General features: G+C 43.6%; 1 protein-coding gene across 2 annotated transcripts in view; it reads left to right on the top strand.

Moving 5' to 3' along the window:
- The first annotated feature begins 388 nt into the window (after positions 1-388).
- The window catches only part of LOC310861786 (glucose-6-phosphate 1-dehydrogenase), a 32477-nt gene continuing 11146 nt past the window's right edge, over positions 389-21719 (top strand). Inside the window, exons 1-5 of one of the 2 annotated variants that reach the window (XM_083769418.1) lie at positions 389-598; positions 3433-3557; positions 14773-14810; positions 15744-15852; positions 20327-20544. In XM_083769418.1, the coding sequence (XP_083625544.1) occupies positions 3438-3557; positions 14773-14810; positions 15744-15852; positions 20327-20544 (485 nt within the window). In that variant the 5' untranslated portion in view covers positions 389-598; positions 3433-3437. Of the gene's footprint in view, positions 599-3432; positions 3558-14772; positions 14811-15743; positions 15853-15952; positions 15970-20326; positions 20545-21719 lie in introns of those variants that run through there. The other variant, XM_083769419.1, reaches the window with a different exon arrangement.

Below are 21719 nucleotides of genomic sequence, written 5' to 3'. Positions count from 1 at the left end.
TGATGAATTGAACAATGTGGACCCTGTTGTAAACAAGTGTAATGCTTAATTGGGTCGTCCACTCACAGTTGACAGTCTTTGTATTGAGTTTGTGCTTAAAATGTACTGTAAATTCTACAAACTGTTAATAAATATTTCAATCAATCAATCAATTAGGCCTAGGGCATAGCTTAGGGCAGGAGGGCACGGTGAGGCTTGTCAGACAGCAGAGAAGCCTCTCTCCTCCTACTCCCCGTGACGTCACCGTCGGGGCTGGCCGACAGTCACCGTGCCGTTTACAGTATGGGGAAATAAAGAGATGGGGAGTGGAGCCAGCCGCACTGATGATGGTGAGTTCTGCGTCTCTAAACCAATAAAAACCTCCACATTCTGCCTTGTCACATTTCGACGCCGGAGAAGGAGGAAGCGAGGCGGCTTTATATGTTTCCTCGCAACTCCGCTGAAAGACTAACGACAAAACAACGGTTTTGTCTGTTTGTTGTTGTTGTTGTTGTTGAGTCGCCGTTTGGTTTCAGCTCGGCTTAAGAGACGCGTTATTATCGAAGGCTTATAAAAGGCGTTCAGTCAGTCGTTCGCTCAAGAAGACAGAACACAGAATGTAAGTACAGTTCCCCCACGTTATTACAGCTCACTTTGTGCGCCGGGTAGGGCTCCGTGCATCTGCGTCGCCACTCGCCAGGGCTGTCGCTTTATATCTACAAAAAAATAACCGATCTACAAGATCAGTTATTTCTTTGGCCCATGTACCCGCCTGCTGTACTGTACTGTGCTGTGCTGGGCCTAACCAGTGTATAGCATGAATAGGCTACCCGGTTAATTACTTATTACGAGTTCTGTAATGTGTTGGTTCTGTCTGTGGTGCAGTTCTAACTGACAAGAATAATACAACAGATAACTATAGCCTGGCAATGACAGACAGTACAGTACACTGTTACTGTATACGTCCTCAATCCTATGTCATTATTAGTCTTTATTGGTGTAAGTATACAAACCTCAAACATTATTTACGGTCTATAAAACAAATGCATGTAGAAATGTAAACTTAAAAACAACAAAACAGACTACCATTAACAACAAGGTTTACTATTGTGCTGTATATATGTTCATACAAAACTGATGTCATATCCATTTAATTATTCACACTTTCATGTTTGCTACCCTTAAGTGAAATAATAATAGTTTCCAAGAGTCATATAAACCTTTTAATTTATTTTATTGGAATATGCTTTTCCTTCAAACAAGAAAAAACAAAACAAACCAAATACTTGGTGGTTATTCTTCTCCTAACAGGATCAACACATTTGCAGCGTAGCCTGTATTTGTGCATGTCACCCTATGCTTACAATAATGTATTTCTTTGTGCTTGTTAAACATTATCATAACAGACAGCAGCCCTGGGAAGCTTCAACAGAGGATTGTACTAATGCCATTATAGATAGTTTGTCCGGTCGGTCTGTGTGCTATTTCTGGTACTGCAGTAGTACAACTGCAGCAGCATAGTAAAGTAGTATAGTACAGTAGTTGTACGGTAACTGTGGCCAGCTGACAGACGCACACGTGTGGCGTGTGTAATCTGGAGCCAGATTATCGTACCGTTTTTGGATTGCTGTCTTGCTTTCTCTCTTCCTACTCGGTGCTTTGCTGTCTGCACTTTTGAGTCGACCCAAAGGTTTTGACCATGGCCAAATGAGTTAACCCTGTTATTAAAGGAGAATTCCATTACTAGAAGGCTTTCTTACCTTTTATTTGTAGTTGTTACGTACCCCCACCAAAGAGGTCCAGGTGTTATTTGTAGTTGTTACGTCCCCCCACCAAAGAGGTCCAGGTGTTATTTTGTGCAAAAGCGCATTATTGGCTATTTCCCCTACCATAAGCCCTCAATGAATTGCATTGAATTGAATGGGGCTATGGGGTATTAATTCGCTTATTTCCATCACTCAATTTTTGTTGTTGTTGTATATATCCTCTCTTCATAATGTAAATAGTAGGCATATCGGATATCCCAAGCGGCACACTTTACTACTTATTTTGATGGAAATAAGCGAATTAGCAAAAAAAAACCCATTGAGGGCTTATATTAGAGGAAATAGCCAATAATGCACTTGTGCACAAAATAACACCTGGACCTCTTTGTTGGGGACGTAACAACTACAAATAAAGGTAAGAAAGCCTTCTAGCATGGAATTCTCCTTTAACCCTGTCTTTCTTGTGCTACTGCTAGTGATCTGTGTATTTGTAAAACATTGTTGCTCCCTTTTCCTCCAGGGTTGGTACACCGTACAGTATAGCGTTAAGCTCTTTCTCTGAGATCAGAATAATCCAGATACAAACGGGTAATGATTCATTAAATAATGGGATATTTCACGTATGCAGCCAAATGTCCTAATTTGCATAATGCATATTAATTACTTATCGTTATAAGGAAGTACTAGAACCGTTGCAATTTGCAACAGTTTCTAGTACTGCAACGTGCAATGAAAGTCCGGGTTGGTCAACTAACTGTGTGCGTGCGTGCGTGTCGCGCACACAAGATGCTTACTCTGGTATGCAGAAATGGTGCCAGTTGCATTTTACAAATTGCTTCTGCGGTGTGCAATGCATTGCTGCAGCTCACATCATGCATGCTTATTGTGATGTTAAGACTACAGCCATTGTACTATACTGTGACGTTGTTGAGTGAACGACTCCTCTTAAGTGGTTAATATACTGTAACTTACACAGTATGTAGGATTAGTTCACTCAACAATGAATTCATTGTCTCATTCCTAAGCCAAAGCTCTCACACAGAATAACTCTTCCTACTTCCTTCACCGTGTTGCCGATGATGCTATTTAGGCCTGACTGACGTCGAAAGAAAAAAAGTCTTCTGAAAGAATATAATGTTCAAAGATTTGTGCCGCATTTTCACGATTTTTCATAAATAGCAGACCTACAAGCTCGTAGCGCGCGGTGGCGCGCTATGAGCTTGTAGCCCTTATCCCTAAAAGTTATTTGCCATTTTCTTACTATTTTGAAAAACATTTTTAAACGGTTCAACTAGCCAATCTACATCGACCACGTGTAGATCGTCTATTTGAACTATTTTTTTAAGGTTTTTCTAAATAGTTTAGGGATAAACTAAGGGGTCAGGTTTCTCCAGATTGGGTAAATTACCGATCACTGATCAAAGTCATTGGGAATGAAAATCGGTCGATCGATCGGCGCACCTCTAGAAGTCTGTGCATGGAGCCCACATTGATAACTGACGGAGAAGATGAACAGTGTGCCCCCCTCTCTCTCTCTCTCTCTCTCTCTCTCTCTCTCTCTCTCTCTCTCTGTCTCTCTCTCTCTCTCTCTCTCTCTCTCTCTCTCTCTCTGTCTCTCTCTCTCTCTCTCTCTCTCTCTCTCTCATCTGAAACCAGTGTACTGACAACCACCTTGCTCTCCGTGCAGAAAAGATGATGAACAACGTGCCCCTCTCCCGATCGGAGGTGTTCGGGGAGCTGAGGAAGGAGCTCCATGACGACAAGGCCTTCCATGAATCAGAATCTCACATCTTCATCATCATGGGGGCGTCGGTAAGACAACACGGCCAACATTATTATTCACAATTTAGGCATTTAGCAGACACTCTTAATCCAGAGCATTTAAGGTAATACATCAAATCCATAGAAATAGTACGATCATAAGTAAACTAAGAACCTAGCATCCGTCTAACAGTAGAATATCTGCAATGAAACTATAACTAAACACTAAATAATGTTATCTAAATTACATATTTACATACGCCTGCAAGGTTATCAAAGTTGGGGCAAGATGGAGTCTGAAGAGGTGAGTTTTCAGACTATGGTGGAAGACTGGGAGTGGGTTTGCAGTTCTAATTGCAATTCCATAGTTTGGGATGTGAGGAGCATTGTCCTGGATTATCACCATTATTTGTTATCAGCCATTATTCATTCAGTTTAGTGACAAAAGTATTTTAATTGGACGGTCACTTTCATCTTCATTTTCTAAAAAAAAAAAGAAAAAAAAAAAGACATTGGTTATTGCTGCTTCACCTACTGTAAATTCTGTGCATCTCAGAATGAATACCAAAACTTTAACACTAAATTACATTAACAGAACAGAACTTTCACTTATACATAGTGTTAGTCTTGTTAGTGGAAGCTGGAATCGTGATTACGATACAGATTTTTAGTAAATTTACAGGAAGTGTGGGTGAAAGCGTAGTCCTAGACAGTAGGTCAACTTGTGAAAGAAATGCACTCCAAAAAAAAGGTGATCTGCTGTTGCTGCATGAGTTTATGAAACGTCTCTCTAACTGATAGGGCATAGGGTCGTTCGGAGAGGCTCTAGTCCATGCTCAAACATGATTTTATTAACCCATTCTGACCTGAGATCAGATTCATACGAGGTTTCCGCCGGACACACACTGGTCTGATTAACCCATTCTGACCTGAGATCAGATTCTAAAAATGTCAGTCGTTCTTCGATTTTTCAAAAATAGCAGACCTACAAGCTCATAGCGCGCCACCGAGTGGCGCGCTACGAGCTTGTAGATCTGCTATTTTTCAATAGCTAAAGCATAACATGATGCTAATACCAAAATGGGTGCCCCGTTCAGAATGGGTTAACTCTGATGTGTCACTTGGCAACTATTACAAAGGAGGTTGCCAAATAATTAATTAGGATAAAATCTGATAAAACTGAGCAGTACACCTCCCTCCCCCATTCTTCAATTGACACCCAGTTAAAGAGTATAGTCAAAGGCTAGTGTTTCTGTCAATTTCCATTCTAAAGAGGCTCTGTTGAAATGTCAAACGATAGAATGCAATAAATAGTTACACATCATGAAGTGGTCGGAAAAGGAAAATGTGGCGACATTGATTTCACAGAGATTGTGTAAATAATTATAACACAATACACAATTACACACCCACACCATCAGCTGTGCTTCCTTGAACATGATGATATTAACCCATTCTGAACGGGAACCGATTTTGGTGTTGGCATCATGTCGTGCTTTAGCTATTGAAAAATAGCAGATCTACAAGCTCATATCGCGCCACCGAGTGGCGCGATACGAGCTTGTAGGTCTGCTATTTTTGAAAAAAATCGAAGAGCGACTGACGTTTTTAGAATCTGATCTCAGGTCAGAATGGGTTTGTCAGACCAGCGTGTGTCCAGTGGAAACCTTGTATGAATCTGATCTCAGGTCAGAATGGGTTAAGGTTCCTCTCTGCTTGGCCACAGGTGGTGATGAGCACAGTGATGAGCACAGCATTCATTTAAGCAATATTACACGAGAGGGTGTTGTTTAACGTGATTATTGCCACGGCAGGGATGCGGTCAGGAACGAGACGAAGTGGAGTTCCGCAAGCATCACTGAAGTGATACACCCTCGAGTGTAATATTGCAATTCTACAACAGTTACCCTTAAAACTAAGAAAATAGCTGAAATTGTTTTTTTTTTTTAATGACAGATGTAGTCACTACGACCACAAATGTCCCAAGAAACTAGCTAGCCTATAGCCACCGAGTTTGCTATAGCGCTCTGGGAGAACAGAGCAGCTGAATTATTTGTTTTGATTAGGTGGTGAACGGTGCTGGTTTGATCCACGGCTAGAAACCGTTTCTCGAAACGACCTGTTGTAGAATGGCCAATTTTAACCACTCCAACATTAGCGTTCCTGTTATGGACATGAAGTCATTATAGGCGGACAATTCAGCAGAATCGTACGCCCCTGGGGTACATCGGTATACCCCTGGGGTACATCAGTCAACAAAGTACCTTTTTTAATAGGGTTGTTAATCGGTACATGGATGTAGTTAGAAAAATCACACCTGTGTGAACTGAGTAGTGCAACTTCCCTCTCTCTCTCCCCCCTCCTCTCCGCTATCTCTCTCTCATTAGCAGGCAAAACACTAATACTATCTCTCTCTCTATTTCTGGCACAACAGCGCCCCTACTGGTAGTCAGTCATACTGGTGCTCATGCTCATGAACACATAGGTGAACCAACACATAGGTAGGTGAACACGGACATTGCTGTTCCTTGGAGTGGTTGCACCACTCAAAAAGGTGATCTGTTGTGTGCACACGTCCAACCCAAATAGGTTCAGTGCAGGGTCAAGAAATGACTGACATCCAAATATAAATACACGTCGTCCACATAACTCCCAATATGTGGGGAGGACGCCTGATGAATGATGTCCCAGACTGTAAGACAAACATGTCATGGATTAGATCAGGTATTGGCAAAGTGGCAACCTTTTTAACCCATTCTGACCGGGCACCCATTTTGGTGTCAGCATCATGTTATGCTTTAGCTATTGAAAAATAGCAGATCTACAAGCTCATATCGCGCCACCGAGTGGCGCGATACGAGCTTGTAGGTCTGCTATTTTTGAAAAATCGAAGAGCGACTGACATTTTTAGAATCTGATCTCAGGTCAGAATGGGTTCATCAGACCAGTGTGTGTCCGGCGGAAACCTTGTATGAATCTGATCTCAGGTCAGAATGGGTTAACATCCTCAGTGTCGGTGTGTCATCAACACATAATAATCATTTCCCATACAACATTTGAAATATGTTCTTTCACATCAGGACATTGGAATGATGATTTGGCTCAGGGCAATAACCTCACCTACTGTATATCACCCAGACTCCCTCCCCAGTGAGTTCAGAGTTTTGAATGAATTAATGTAGAATTTAGGGATGGGTCCGATTAATCGATTAATCGATTATCGTTGATAGGACCCGAAATCGATTATGAAAATTAATAATCGATAATCGTTTTTTTTCTGTTTTTTTTCAAAATGAAAATCTGTTGGAAAGGCAATATTGTCATCCAAACAGGACAGGGCTATAGGCCTACCAAAGTGTGCCTGGGATGTGTCTGTGTAGCTGCATGACTGAGAGGAGTGTGAGTGGAGATTGATTCCAATCAAGATACAGGTTTGGAGGATTTAGCAGGTGTTGGGAATTTACCTAATCAGGCCTAGGCTGGGGTTGCTATGGTGATCAATTGGATCAACAGTGGTCCAGGGACCACCAGTGGTCCTCATTTAAAAGATGGAGTTAGTAACCAAATGGACCCTTATTAACTCTCAAGAGTTACAATTATTGTTAATCAACTACATCAGGGGTTCCCAAACTTTTTTGACTTAGGTACCCCTTGGGGGGAAGATTAATCGTTAATATTGAATTATACTAATCGATTTTCATTTTGGACACTTTTTCACATACATCCCTAGTAGAATTATGTGCAGACTCTGCAGAGTGTAATTTGCATACAGGGGGAGGAGGACTTAGGGCTGATTCATACTCCTATTTTAGAGCCGAATAAAAGTCGGTTCGGCTCTGTAGAGCCTACAATGTGACGTCATTTGAGGTTCGGGGGGGGCGGGGGGGGGAGGGTACCGTCCTAAAGACGGCTCTTCGGTGCGACAAAAAAATTCTGACGAGCCGAAATCATTTCGGCACTACAGCGCCAAAACGGTGATAAAATAGGAGTATGAATCGGCCCTTAATTTAATATACCTATCCCATTGTGCCAATTGTCACCCATGCCTAAGGCTGGCCTACACTTAAATTAGATAATTAAATATCGAAAGCTTATTTTTCAATGTGCTTATATTTCTTCCTTGCTTTCTGGCATATTGTTTTTGGGAACAGCTACCGAGCGAATGCAGTCAGTGTGGTCTAGGCCCTCGCAGAGACCCTCGGTATTACCTTTAGGTAGTTTAGGGGGTTCCAAATGGACTCCTTGAACTAAAGAAACGAATGGTTCCGGGTCCCTCCAGGACCCCTTATGACTCCATTTGTACACTCTGAGTTATGGGGGTCCTCGGCAATGATGGAGTTTGAGAACCACTGTGCTAATGCATCCCCAACTTTAACACATTTTGGGGCGGGAACCCCTTTTGGTGTTTCAAACATTATGTTATAATTTAGCTATTGAAAAATAGCAGATCTACAAGCTCATAGCACGCCACCGAGTGGCGCGCTATGAGCTTGTAGGTCTGCTATTTTTGGATTTTAGAAGATTTTCTTTTAAAATTTTGAGGTCAGGCCTAAATGGACGTGCTGTGAGGATGATGCCCTTCTACCTCCTCTTCTCCTCGGCTTACTGTTTCGTCGTGCTGTAGACAAACGGGTTACTTAAACCTACACTAACAGCGTACAGTAGATTAGGTAACAGCTAACCAGTCCTGTGAGTCATTCAAGTTTTTGTTTCCTTGAGAAGAATTCTTCCTCATTCAACCTCCTGGAAGTATTATGTTTTGTTAACTTCCTCCTCTTTGCTACCAGAGCCAGCCCAGTATACTGTAAAAGTCTGTGTGGAACATGCGGTCCACTAACATTTTCTAACTTAACATAAGGGCAAGTTCTTTTAATCTGCTAAATTGACTGATTTGTTCTGTCCAGTTCTTTTGATCTTGTTGTTAAGTTATTGACTGACTGGGTAATTCTGCAGTGTCACTGACTGTCAGCATGTTCCAGGCAGTGCATGTTACAGCACGTAGGGGAAGGGCTCCGCACCACTGTTGCCAGGTTTTGCTAGAGAAATGAGCAACCAGGTCTATGGAAACGAGCCCAAAAGAAGCGTATATATATATATAGGCCACCTGACTGAGCACTTTAACCCATTCTGACCTGAGATCAGATTCTAAATATGTCTTCTACATCCTGACAGTTTTCTGAAAAAGCTATGTTTCTATGTCAGTCGTTCTTCGATTTTTCAAAAAATAGCAGACCTACAAGCTCGTAGCGTGCCACTCGGTGGCGCGCTATGAGCTTGTAGATCTGCTATTTTTCAATAGCTAAAGCATAACATTGTGCTAACACCGTTCCCTCCCAAAATCGTTTAAACATTATTCATTGGGTATTTTCAAAAGACAATCTTTTAGAAGAATGCCGGTGCACACCTCAAAAGTTGTTAACAGGGACTATCTATCATTGGTGCGGTTTGGGCACACAGCTACCGTACCAATATTTACATCCGACTTTACAGAAAAACAAGCCTGAAGTCGCTTATAACGATGAGCACACATGGCAACACTGCTCTGCACAGACCAGCACTGTCCTGGCTCCTAGATGCATGAGTGTTCACCAGTGTTGCCAAGACACTTTGGGCTGGTTTTTCTTTAATGTATCCTGTAAATATTGGGGATTGTTTCTAAAGTATAATATTAAATGTTGTTTAAATTCGTCCCCGGACCTCCATCTGAAAATACCTTGTGACAGGGACCCCATACAAGACGCATTGTGAGCTTGTAGGATCTGCTATTTTCAAATGGACGATGGACAGTATATACTACATAGGCTTGTTTCTCTCGCAAATTCTGGCAACACTGGAGGTTGATCCCAGCACACATATTGGCTGTGTTATCAGACTGTACTGTGTTCTCTTGCTGCACTTAGGGGCTGCAACCATCACATGGAAATCACATTTATGCTTGCCTTTAAGGCTTTGCAAACAGAAACTGCACAGAGCAGATATGACATAAATTACTTAAATATCATAGCCTGGTTTCCAGCCTGATTCGCTGTGTTCCGTTCCGTGATTTGTTTTGTCACTTCGCTACTCAGTCTGGAATAAATGTCACCTGTTACTGTACGTTGTTACTGTACATCATCATATCATCAGCCACCACCACACTGTCCATGCTCTTCTCACTGTTGGAAAAACATTGCGCCAGTTCGAGACTCGAGAGTAAAACCTATGGTAAAATGTAAACACTAATTTGATTCGGTAGTACAAAAAGACTGACTGCTGTGTGGGGTGACTTTAGTGAATGCTACGTATGTTGCAGGGCAACAGTAGTAGCTGCTATGAGCTTGTAGATCTGCTATTTTTCAATAGCTAAAGCATAACATAACGCTAACACCAAAAGGGGTTCCCGCCCCAAAATGGCATAAAGTAGTGGTTCTACGAGTATGGACAACAACATGGAAATAATGAATTTGACATTTCTGTTCATTTCACCCAGCTGTTTTTATGCAGACTAATGGAAACCATTAAAACGGTTATGCAAAGTAATTGCAATTAGAAACTGTAATTGCACTAGCTGTGCTCTGGGTACTACTAGCAAATAGTCCTTTCACTTCCACAACTGAGCACACAGTCAGTGATCATCATCCCAGCTTTTATCATGTTCTCATCGCTGGTGTCTGTAAATGTGTAAATATTGCACACAAACCAACCATGACATAGTGAGACAGTAACCATTGCTGTAATAATGTAGTGTACCCATTGCCTCCAAACACATTGGCATTGATCCAGATAAAGATTACATTTCACGATAACTTGAGAAGCCAAACTGGTGCTTTGTTACAACAGGCCATCGTGGACGTTATGTGGTAACTCGGCCACGTTGGTCTGAATCGTTGCCTCATGGCTTTGTTTTAATATTAAAGGACCACTTCACCACTTTTCAACTTTATATATCTTCATATAATAGGTCCTCACTAATAAAGTAATAATCATGATAAAATGGCACGATTGTTTTCTACTCAGTCTGTGTCTCATAGGAGGGCTGTGGGCAGTTTAGAAACCGTCTTCCAGTGACATCATCATTAGGCAGATTATTTTTAAAACAAGGTTTTTTTGCAAAAACTTTTAGATTTTCATTATCGTGAGAACGATGGCTTCCATTTTTCGCATTGCAACTTATCAGAACTAGAAAGCCTGCAGGTTCTATTAGCTTGTATTCCCCATCGATGATGTCACTGGAGGACGGTTTCTGAACTGCCCACAGCCCTCCTATGAGACACAGACCGAGTAGAAAGAAACTGCGCCTTTTTTCATTATTATTAGTGAGGACCTTTTATATGAAGATAGGTTGAAAAGTGGTGAAGTGGTCCTTTAAGCACTCAAACCCTATATACTTATTTGACTGGGGTCCCCCAGGGATCTGTACTTGGCCCTCTCTTATTTCCTTAACAAAATATCTTTGCCAGAAATAGCTAATTGTAAAATAACTCGGCTTGTAGATCTTCTGTTTTCGTGGAACGTTCACGCAACGATTCAGTGAAGGCTATGTACGGGTGATATTAGATATGTTCATCTCTTTTCTTTCACAAGATGGCTTCTTCAAGAAAGAAGAGCATTTATCGCACCCACCTTGTAGGCCCATAATTTACCAAATTAATTAATAATAATAATGTATTTTATTTCGATTGAACTTTTCATTCTCAGGGAATTTAAAACATGTATGTTCTGTTTCTGCCTGAAGACCATACGTCATCACCACCCTACAATGTAGGGATGTTAATCCATTAATTGCTGAAATGAATAAATTAAACTTAACCCATTCTGACCTGAGATCAGATTCTAAAAATGTCTTCTACATCCTGACAGTTTTCTGAAAAAGCTATGTTTCTATGTCGATTTTTCAAAAATAGCAGACCTACAAGCTCGTAGCGCGCCACTCGGTGGCGCGCTATGAGCTTGTAGATCTGCTATTTTTCAATAGCTAAAGCATAGCATAATGCTAACAGCAAAAGGGGTTCCCCCACAGAATGTGGGCTGGTAAAGGTAACCTTTAACCCCTTGGTAGCCACAGAAACCTGATGTGATTGGCAAGACGGTGCACTTTTCATTTCATTTTATTTCTCATACAAAGAGGCCATTGCCTGCCTGGCCTTGTATCGCAAATGGTCAAATAAATATTTGATTAAGGAATATAATTTGACCTTTTGGTGGTTAACCGATCAATAAGGTTATCAAAACGTATCAATTAATGACTCGATCGATACGGTAATTCCCATCGCTACTACAATGTAGTCGGATGCTGCTTTTTTCTGCCCGACGATGACATTTTGTTATTAACCCATTCTGAACGGGCACCCATTTTGGTGTCAGCATCATGTCGTGCTTTAGCTATTTAAAAATAGCAGATCTACAAGCTCATATCGCGCCACCGAGTGGCGCGATACGAGCTTGTAGGTCTGCTATTTTTTGAAAAATCGAAGAACGACTGACATTTCTAGAATCTGATCTCAGGTCAGAATGGGTTAATCAGACCAGTGTGTGTTCAGTGGAAACCTCGTTATGAATCTGATCTCAGGTCAGAATGGGTTAATCTACGTCTGTAGAGGTCTTTCTTTCTCTCTGTCTGTCTTTCTGTCTTTCTCTCTGTCTGTCTTTCTTTCTTTCTGTTATTATTTCTTTCATTCATTTAGTCTTTGTACTGCTGTTGGCACAGGAGGCCATTCCTGATCTTATCTCTCCCTCCCCTGGCGTTACATCATGTTGGTCCTCTGTACTACGTACTGTAACCAGTCTGTATGACTTTTTATCTAATATCAAGAACAGTAAACTATGTTTCCTGCTGCTATCTGTATGTGGTTACTAGTAGTGGTTGCTGCGATTACTGTGGTTGTGCAATGAGCCTATAAGCAGCCTTCTGGCCTGCTGCCATTAACAACATAAAGGGGGATGAAAGTGACATTTTTGTAGTTTCCAGTTCATGTTAAAAACTACAGCATGGTGCTCCCCTGTGGCTCACCTGCTAGATCGCATACAATTAAACCGGTCGGTGCCAAATTTTTCACACACACTCCCTGGATGCCAACGATGAACCTCTGCCCCGAATTTTCCAGAACGGCCTGTTCTAGCGCCACCAGGAGGCCGACTTTTTTTATATTATATAGTCATGTGTTCAAGACGGATCTGTCCGATATTTCATATTCCATCCTAATTGGCTAACATTGGCTTTCAAAGTTTGCAGGATTGGCCCATTTTGAACAAAAAGCCTCAAATCATGAACGCAGCGTTCAATTTACATGAAATCTTTCACAGACTGTCTTACTAGGCTGAGGAATATATCGCACCCTTTTCACATTGGCCTGTTATATCGCCATGGCACCAACGGGTGGATTTTTGCAAAACACATTTTTGGAAAAGGGAAGCCTCAAATCATCTAATCCAAGGCGTAAGAAGAAATGGAACTCTTTTTACATTGGCCTATTATAGCGCCACCAGGAGGCCACAACCTGACCTACCCTGGTGGAGACCTGGCCTATTATAGCGCCACCAGGAGGCCACAACCTGACCTGCCCTGGTGGAGACCTGTCCTATTATAGCGCCACCAGGAGGCCACAACCTGACCTACCCTGGTGGAGACCTGGCCTATTATAGCGCCACCAGGAGGCCACAACCTGACCTGCCCTGGTGGAGACCTGGCCTATTATAGCGCCACCAGGAGGCCACAACCTGACCTGCCCTGGTGGAGACCTGGCCTATTATAGCGCCACCAGGAGGCCACAACCTGACCTGCCCTGGTGGAGACCTGGCCTATTATAGCGCCACCAGGAGGCCACAACCTGACCTACCCTGGTGGAGACCTGGCCTATTATAGCGCCACCAGGAGGCCACAACCTGACCTACCCTGGTGGAGACCTGTCCTATTATAGCGCCACCAGGAGGCCACAACCTGCCCTGGTGGAGACCTGTCCTATTATAGCGCCACCAGGAGGCCACAACCTGACCTGCCCTGGTGGAGACCTGTCCTGTTATAGCGCCACCAGGAGGCCACAACCTGACCTACCCTGGTGGAGACCTGTCCTATTATAGCGCCACCAGGAGGCCACAACCTGACCTGCGCTGGTGGAGACCTGTCCTATTATAGCGCCACCAGGAGGCCACAACCTGACCTGCCCTGGTGGAGACCTGGCCTATTATAGCGCCACCAGGAGGCCACAACCTGACCTGCCCTGGTGGAGACCTGGCCTATTATAGCGCCACCAGGAGGCCACAACCTGACCTACCCTGGTGGAGACCTGGCCTATTATAGCGCCACCAGGAGGCCACAACCTGACCTGCCCTGGTGGAGACCTGTCCTATTATAGCGCCACCAGGAGGCCACAACCTGACCTGCCCTGGTGGAGACCTGGCCTATTATAGCGCCACCAGGAGGCCACAACCTGACCTACCCTGGTGGAGACCTGTCCTATTATAGCGCCACCAGGAGGCCACAACCTGACCTGCCCTGGTGGAGACCTGGCCTATTATAGCGCCACCAGGAGGCCACAACCTGACCTGCCCTGGTGGAGACCTGTCCTATTATAGCGCCACCATGAGGCCTCAACCTGACCTGCCCTGGTGGAGACCTGGCCTATTATAGCGCCACCAGGAGGCCACAACCTGACCTGCCCTGGTGGAGACCTGTCCTATTATAGCGCCACCAGGAGGCCACAACCTGACCTACCCTGGTGGAGACCTGGCCTATTATAGCGCCACCAGGAGGCCACAACCTGACCTACCCTGGTGGAGACCTGGCCTATTATAGCGCCACCAGGAGGCCACAACCTGACCTGCCCTGGTGGAGACCTGTCCTATTATAGCGCCACCAGGAGGCCACAACCTGACCTGCCCTGGTGGAGACCTGGCCTATTATAGCGCCACCAGGAGGCCACAACCTGACCTGCCCTGGTGGAGACCTGTGCCCCGAGGGGCACTTTGTCTAGTTAATGCTATTACTGTACTTACTGCCTAATTTTTGTGAAGAGATTAGCATGGAGGAAAACAAGAAAGCAGGGGACCATGTAAAGAGTGGTTAACACTAATGTACTAATCACTACTCTGACAGACTGTAAGCAGGGGACCATGTAAAGAGTGGTTAACACTAATGTACTAATCACTACTCTGACAGACTGTAAGCAGGGGACCATGTAAAGAGTGGTTAACACTAATGTACTAATCACTACTCTGACAGACTGTAAGCCGTTTGTAATAACCATGTGTCTGGTAAATATTAACTCTGAACATGTTTTTATACCTGCAGGGGGATTTAGCCAAGAAGAAAATCTACCCAACCCTGTGGTGAGTAACCCCTCTGGTCCTGACAAATACACTATGCTTATAGGACTGATAACCCTGTGGTGAGTAACCCCTCTGGTCCTGACAAATACACTATGCTTATAGGACTGATAACCCTGTGGTGAGTAACCCCTCTGGTCCTGACCCTCTGGTCCTAACCCTAACCCTGTGGTGAGTAACCCCTCTGGTCCTGACCCTCTGGTCCTAACCCTAACCCTGTGGTGAGTAACCCCTCTGGTCCTGACAAATACACTATGCTTATACCTTATAACCCTGTGGTGAGTAACCCCTCTGGTCCTGACAAATACACTATGCTTATAGGACTGACTGGCCTGTATGCATACATGTTTAGAATCTGATCTCAGGTCAGAATGGGTTAAATATGGGGATATGGGGTTTCTGCCCGGCAGCAATGATATATATATATTTTTTTATTTGACCTGTTATGTGTTCCTTTACTCTCTTTCCACTCTATTCTAACTCTTAATGTAACGGCAATATTGAGAGTGCTCTTTTGCACCTGCGATCATGTGCACATGACTGAAGTTGCGTCTTGATTCAGATTAAAATTTCCATATTGGACCGGTGCTTTGTGAGGTTCTAGTATAATTGACTCCCTGCTGTGCTGTGTGTTCCATAGGTGGTTGTTCAGAGACGGTCTCCTCCTTGTGAGGTTCTAGTATAATTGACTCCCTGCTGTGCTGTGTGTTCCAGGTGGTTGTTCAGAGACGGTCTCCTCCTTGTGAGGTTCTAGTATAATTGACTCCCTGCTGTGCTGTGTGTTCCAGGTGGTTGTTCAGAGACGGCCTCCTCCTTGTGAGGTTCTAGTATAATTGACTCCCTGCTGTGCTGTGTGTTCCAGGTGGTTGTTCAGAGACGGCCTCCTCCTTGTGAGGTTCTAGTATAATTGACTCCCTGCTGTGCTGTGTGTTCCAGGTGGTTGTTCAGAGACGGCCTCCTCCCCGAGCAGACGTTCTTCGTGGGCTTCGCCCGCTCTGAGCTCACGGTGGACGCCATCCGCGCTGCCTGCATGCCCTACCTCAAGGTAAAAACTACCTCAAGGTAAAAACTACCTCAAGGTAAAAACTACCTCAAGGTAAAAACTACCTCAAGGTAAAAACTACCTCAAGGTAAAAACACTGCCTGCATGCCCTACCTCAAGGTAAAAATCACACCTGTGTGAACCGAGTGGTGCAACTCCTCTCTCTCTCTCTCTCTCTCACTCTCTCACTCTCTCACTCTCTCTCTCTCTCTCTCTCTCTCTCTCTCTCTCTCTCTCTCATATATTAGCAGGCAACAGTGCAGCACTGTCTCTCTCTCTCTCTGTTTCTGGCAAACAGCGCCCCTACTGGTACTCAAACTGGTGCTCATTAACCAACACATAGGTGAACATCACGGACATTGCTGTTCCTTGGAGTGGTTGCACCACTCAAAAAGCTGCACCTTCACACATTCACATTCTTTCTCCTTGGGGTTTGGAAGTATTTTAGTCATATCAATTCAAGCCAGTGTTATTTGTAGAGTTTGAAAAACAACCAATGGTTGGCCAAATTGCTGAACAGCATACTGTATACAATTAATTAAAAGACAGTAACGGCATTCCTTTTATAGTGTTTTGTATTTGTTGATGTTGCCATGCATGTATTGTGCAAGTTGTTTCTGCTATGTTGATGAATTAACCCATTTTGGGGGCGGGAACCCCTTTTGGTGTTTTAAACATTTTGTTATAATTTAGCTATTGGAAAAATAGCAGATCTACAAGCTCATACAAGCTTGTAGGTCTGCTATTATTTAAAAAATCGTGAAATATTTATTTCAGAAAACTGGAGGATTTACGTAGAAGATTATTATTTTTTTAATTTTGAGGTCAGGCCAAAATGGGTTAACCCATTTTAGGTGGGAACCCCTTTTGGTGTTAGCACTATGTTATGCTTTAGCTATTGAAAAATAGCAGATCTACAAGCTCATAGCGCGCCACCGAGTGGCGCGCTACGAGCTTGTAGGTCTGCTATTTTTGAAAAATCGAAGAACGACTGACATAGAAACATAGCTTTTGCAGAAAACTGTCATTTTCATTTTTAGAATCTGATCTCGTACCCAGGGGGCAAAGGGGGTTGACCTGCATTTGCCATGACCTCAAAGGTTGTCCACCAGAAATAGTATCTATGACCCCGTAGGATCACAACCTATATGGACAACCCGGTAATTTTTTTGCTGGAAGTCCAATATGGCCGCCGCAATATTGGCCCCTATTAGTTATAATGGGGGGTGAATAGGGCAAAATTTTAAACCAAAACCAAAATCCACGAAACTTCTCAAGTTGATCAATGATATAAATATGAACATTTTTTGTATTGAAAGTTTCCATGAATTTCAATATGGCCGCCACAATATGGCCGCCACAATATTGGCACCCAGAAAATAGGTTTGGCTCTAACTTCTGAACCAGATGAGCTAGAAACGCAAACTCGGTGTCTATTTCATGTTTTCTGACCATGAGAGACTCAATGGAATACCTATTTTTATTATTGGGTGTGTCTGGACCCTTATTGTGCATATTTACAAGATGGTGGCTACCCGAAATAGTGCTTTACCATGATTTCTACCATGATTGTTGACTGTTTTAGCAAACACAAGCAATATTAATCCATTGGCTTTTGGCAAGATTTATGACACAGAAGGGACATATATATTTGACCTTGCATATTGTCATTTCCCCTCAGATCCTATGTAGAGTTGTAGGAATGATTTCAGATAAAATCAGAGACCAAAACAATGTATCTTAGAGATTACTTTACTATGGGACTGATACTATGGGATTGAATAGGACTGAATGGGAGTGACAGTCCCATAGTAACAGTACCTCCCATTCACTCCCTCACTCCCATTCAGTCCCATTCACTCTGAATGGGAGTGAATGGGAGTGACAGTCCCATAGTAACAGTACCTACCATTCACTCCCTTTCACTCTGAATGGGAGTGAATGGGAGTGACAGTCCCATAGTAACAGTACCTCCCATTCACTCCGATTCAGTCCCATTCACTCCCCCATTCACTCCCATTCACTTTTATTCACTCCCATTCAGTCACATAACAGTACACCCCATTCACTCCCATTCAGTCCCATTCACTCCCATCGTGTCAGTCCCATAGTAACAGTACCTCCCATTCAGTTACATTCCCTCCCATTCACTCCCATAGTACCAGTCTCATAGTAACAATACCTCCCATTCACTCCCATGCACTCCCATAGTATCAGTCCCATAGTAACAGTACCTCCCTTTCACTCCCATTCAGTCCCATTCAGTCCCATAGTATCAGTAACTCCCATTCACTCCCATAGTATCAGTCATATATTAACAGTACCTCCCTTTCACTCCCATTCAGTCCCATAGTATCAGTCCCATACAGTACCTCCCATTCAGTCCCATGCACTCCCATAGTATCAGTCCCATAACTAAAAAACGTTGCATGGATGCACCTGGGAAGTATCCTCAGTGATGTATCCTGAGGTCAACGGGGTTCCGGGTCTCTCAACATCATACCCCTCACTCAGGCGACCCAGCCGGGGTTGATCAAGTCCCGACTTACGTCCCAGTAGCTATACCCTCAATCAGTCCCACTAGGGAAAAACCAGCAGCACACAATCCTTTGGAACTACTCCAGAACTACTCTGCCAGGGCTGGGAGGTACACTTCTGGCACATGGAGGGACTAGGCTCTGTGGGTTGTCTCCTGGTCGGGCCCCTCCTACGTCTCACCAGGTCCACTCCTGCTCTCACCAGGAGTAGAGCGAGGACCTTTGCGTTGCATCAGAGTCCCAGCACCAGACAGTTTATTCAGGAGTGGTGGGCATTGGGCAATGGTTCCGCAGGGTCATGGTGCTGCGGTTCCTTGCATGGCCCTCCCAAAGGCCTCACCGAGGGTTGTTGGACTTCATCCTCACAGAGGACACAGGCTGGGGCGCTAACCCATACTGCTCACCCGGGTGCCGTCTACATTCCGGCTGTCACCCGTCTCTCCGGTGTCACCAGACTATACCTGGTTGTCACATAGTCTATTCCTATGAGTCACTATATAAATAGAAGAACTATAACTAAAAAACATCGCATGGATGCACCTGGGACGTATCCTCAGTGATGTATCCTGAGGTCAACGGTGTTTCGGATCTCTCAACATCATACCCATCACTTAGGCGACCCAGCCGGGAGTGATCAAGTCCCGACTTACGTCCCAGTAGCTACCCTCAATCAGTCCCATTAGGGAAAAACCAGGGGCACACAATCTGTTGGAACTACTCCAGAACTACTCTGCCAAGGCTGGGAGGTACACTTCTGGCACATGGAGGGACTAGGCTCTGTGGGTTGTCTCCTGGCCGGGTATACTGTTACCCATAGTAACAGTACCTCCCTTTCACTCCCATTCACTCCCATAGTATCAGTCCCATAGTAACAGTACCTCCCATGCACTCCCATAGTATCAGTCCCATAGTAACAGTACCTCCCATTCAGTCCCATTAACTCCCATTCTATCAGTCCCATAGTAACAGTACCTCCCATTCAGTCCCATTCACTCCCATTTTGAAAGGTGTGTTAAAATGGCCTAAGTCACATTTTATTATGACTTAGGCAAAATAATATGGCCCAAGTCTCCCTCTTGACATAGGCCATTGTTTTAATAGGGTGTAACAGGAAGGCCTTTTACATTAGGGCTCGGGTGATTTTACCAGAGGTGGCCAGCATCACCAGGTGGTGATTTAGGCCAAAAAAGCAATTTGGCAAAAAATGACTTAGGCAATTAGTTTAATAAGGTGACGATATTCATCATCATCATGGTAGAAATCATGGTAAAGCACTATTTCGGGTAGCCACCATCTTGTAAATATGCACAATAAGGGTCCAGACACACCCAATAATAAAAATAGGTATTCCATTGAGTCTCTCATGGTCATAAAACATGAAATAGACACTGATTTTGCGTTTCTAGCTCATCTGGTTCAGAAGTTAGAGCCAAACCTATTTTCTGGGTGCTAATATTGTGGCGACCATATTGTGGCGGCCATATTGAATTTCATGGAAACCTTCAATACAAAATATGTTCATATTTATATCATTGATCAACCTGAGAAGTTTCATGGATTTTGGTTTTGGTTTAAAATTTTGCCCTATTCACCCCCCATTATAACTAATAGGGGCCAATATTGCGGCGGCCATATTGGACTTCCAGCTAAAAATTGACCGGGTTGTCCATATAGGTTGTGATCCTACGGGGTCATAGATACTATTTCTGGTGGACAACCTTTGAGGTCATGGCAAATGCAGGTTTCCTAAAAAAAGGGTGGTTTGCCCCCTGGGTATCGGGTCAGAATGGGTAAAATACATTTGACCATCATGGAAACATCCTCAGGACACTTTTATATGTTATCCCTTTTAGCCTTGCATTTCTGACAAAATTCTAGACTTTTACATTTCTGACTAATAAATAAAGTATTCAATCAATCAATCAATCAATCCAACGCAGGTGACGGAGTCGGACGCGGAGCGCCTGTCGGCCTTCTTCAGCAGGAACACCTACGTCAGCGGGAAGTACGTGGAGCCGGCGTCCTTCACCACGCTGCACACACACCTGCTGTCTCTGCCCGGCGGCGCCGAGGCCAACCGGCTCTTCTACCTGGCCCTGCCGCCCACCGTGTACCACGACGTCACCAAGAACATCAAGTACCACTGCATGAGCGTCAAGTCAGTATTATTCACTAAGAACATCAAGTACCACTGCATGAGCGTTAAGTCAGTATTATTCACTAAGAACATCAAGTACCACTGCATGAGCGTCAAGTCAGTATTATTAAGAACATCAAGTACCACTGCATGAGCGTCAAGTCAGTATTATTCACTAAGAACATCAAGTACCACTGCATGAGCGTCAAGTCAGTATTATTCACTAAGAACATCAAGTACCACTGCATGAGCGTCAAGTCAGTATTATTCAGAACATCAAGTACCACTGCATGAGCGTCAAGTCAGTATTATTAAGAACATCAAGTACCACTGCATGAGCGTCAAGTCAGTATTATTCACTAAGAACATCAAGTACCACTGCATGAGCGTCAAGTCAGTATTATTCACTAAGAACATCAAGTACCACTGCATGAGCGTCAAGTCAGTATTATTAAGAACAACAAGTACCACTGCATGAGCGTCAAGTCAGTATTATTCACTAAGAACATCAAGTACCACTGCATGAGCGTCAAGTCAGTATTATTAAGAACATCAAGTACCACTGCATGAGCATCAAGTCAGTATTATTCACTAAGAACATCAAGTACCACTGCATGAGCGTCAAGTCAGTATTATTCACTAAGAACATCAAGTACCACTGCATGAGCGTCAAGTCAGTATTATTCACTAAGAACATCAAGTACCACTGCATGAGCGTCAAGTCAGTATTATTAAGAACATCAAGTACCACTGCATGAGCGTCAAGTCAGTATTATTAAGAACATCAAGTACCACTGCATGAGCGTCAAGTCAGTATTATTCACTAAGAACATCAAGTACCACTGCATGAGCGTCAAGTCAGTATGATTCACTAAGAACATCAAGTACCACTGCATGAGCGTCAAGTCAGTATTATTAAGAACATCAAGTACCACTGCATGAGCGTCAAGTCAGTATTATTCACTAAGAACATCAAGTACCACTGCATGAGGGTCAAGTCAGTATTATTAAGAACATCAAGTACCACTGCATGAGCGTCAAGTCAGTATTATTAAGAACATCAAGTACCACTGCATGAGCGTCAAGTCAGTATTATTCACTAAGAACATCAAGTACCACTGCATGAGGGTCAAGTCAGTATTATTAAGAACATCAAGTACCACTGCATGAGCGTCAAGTCAGTATTATTCACTAAG

The sequence above is a fragment of the Protomyctophum parallelum genome (genome assembly GCF_964188405.1).
Source record: "Protomyctophum parallelum genome assembly, chromosome: 7".
Classification (NCBI taxonomy): Eukaryota; Metazoa; Chordata; class Actinopteri; order Myctophiformes; family Myctophidae; genus Protomyctophum; species Protomyctophum parallelum.
This window is presented reverse-complemented; position numbering and strand designations above follow the sequence as displayed.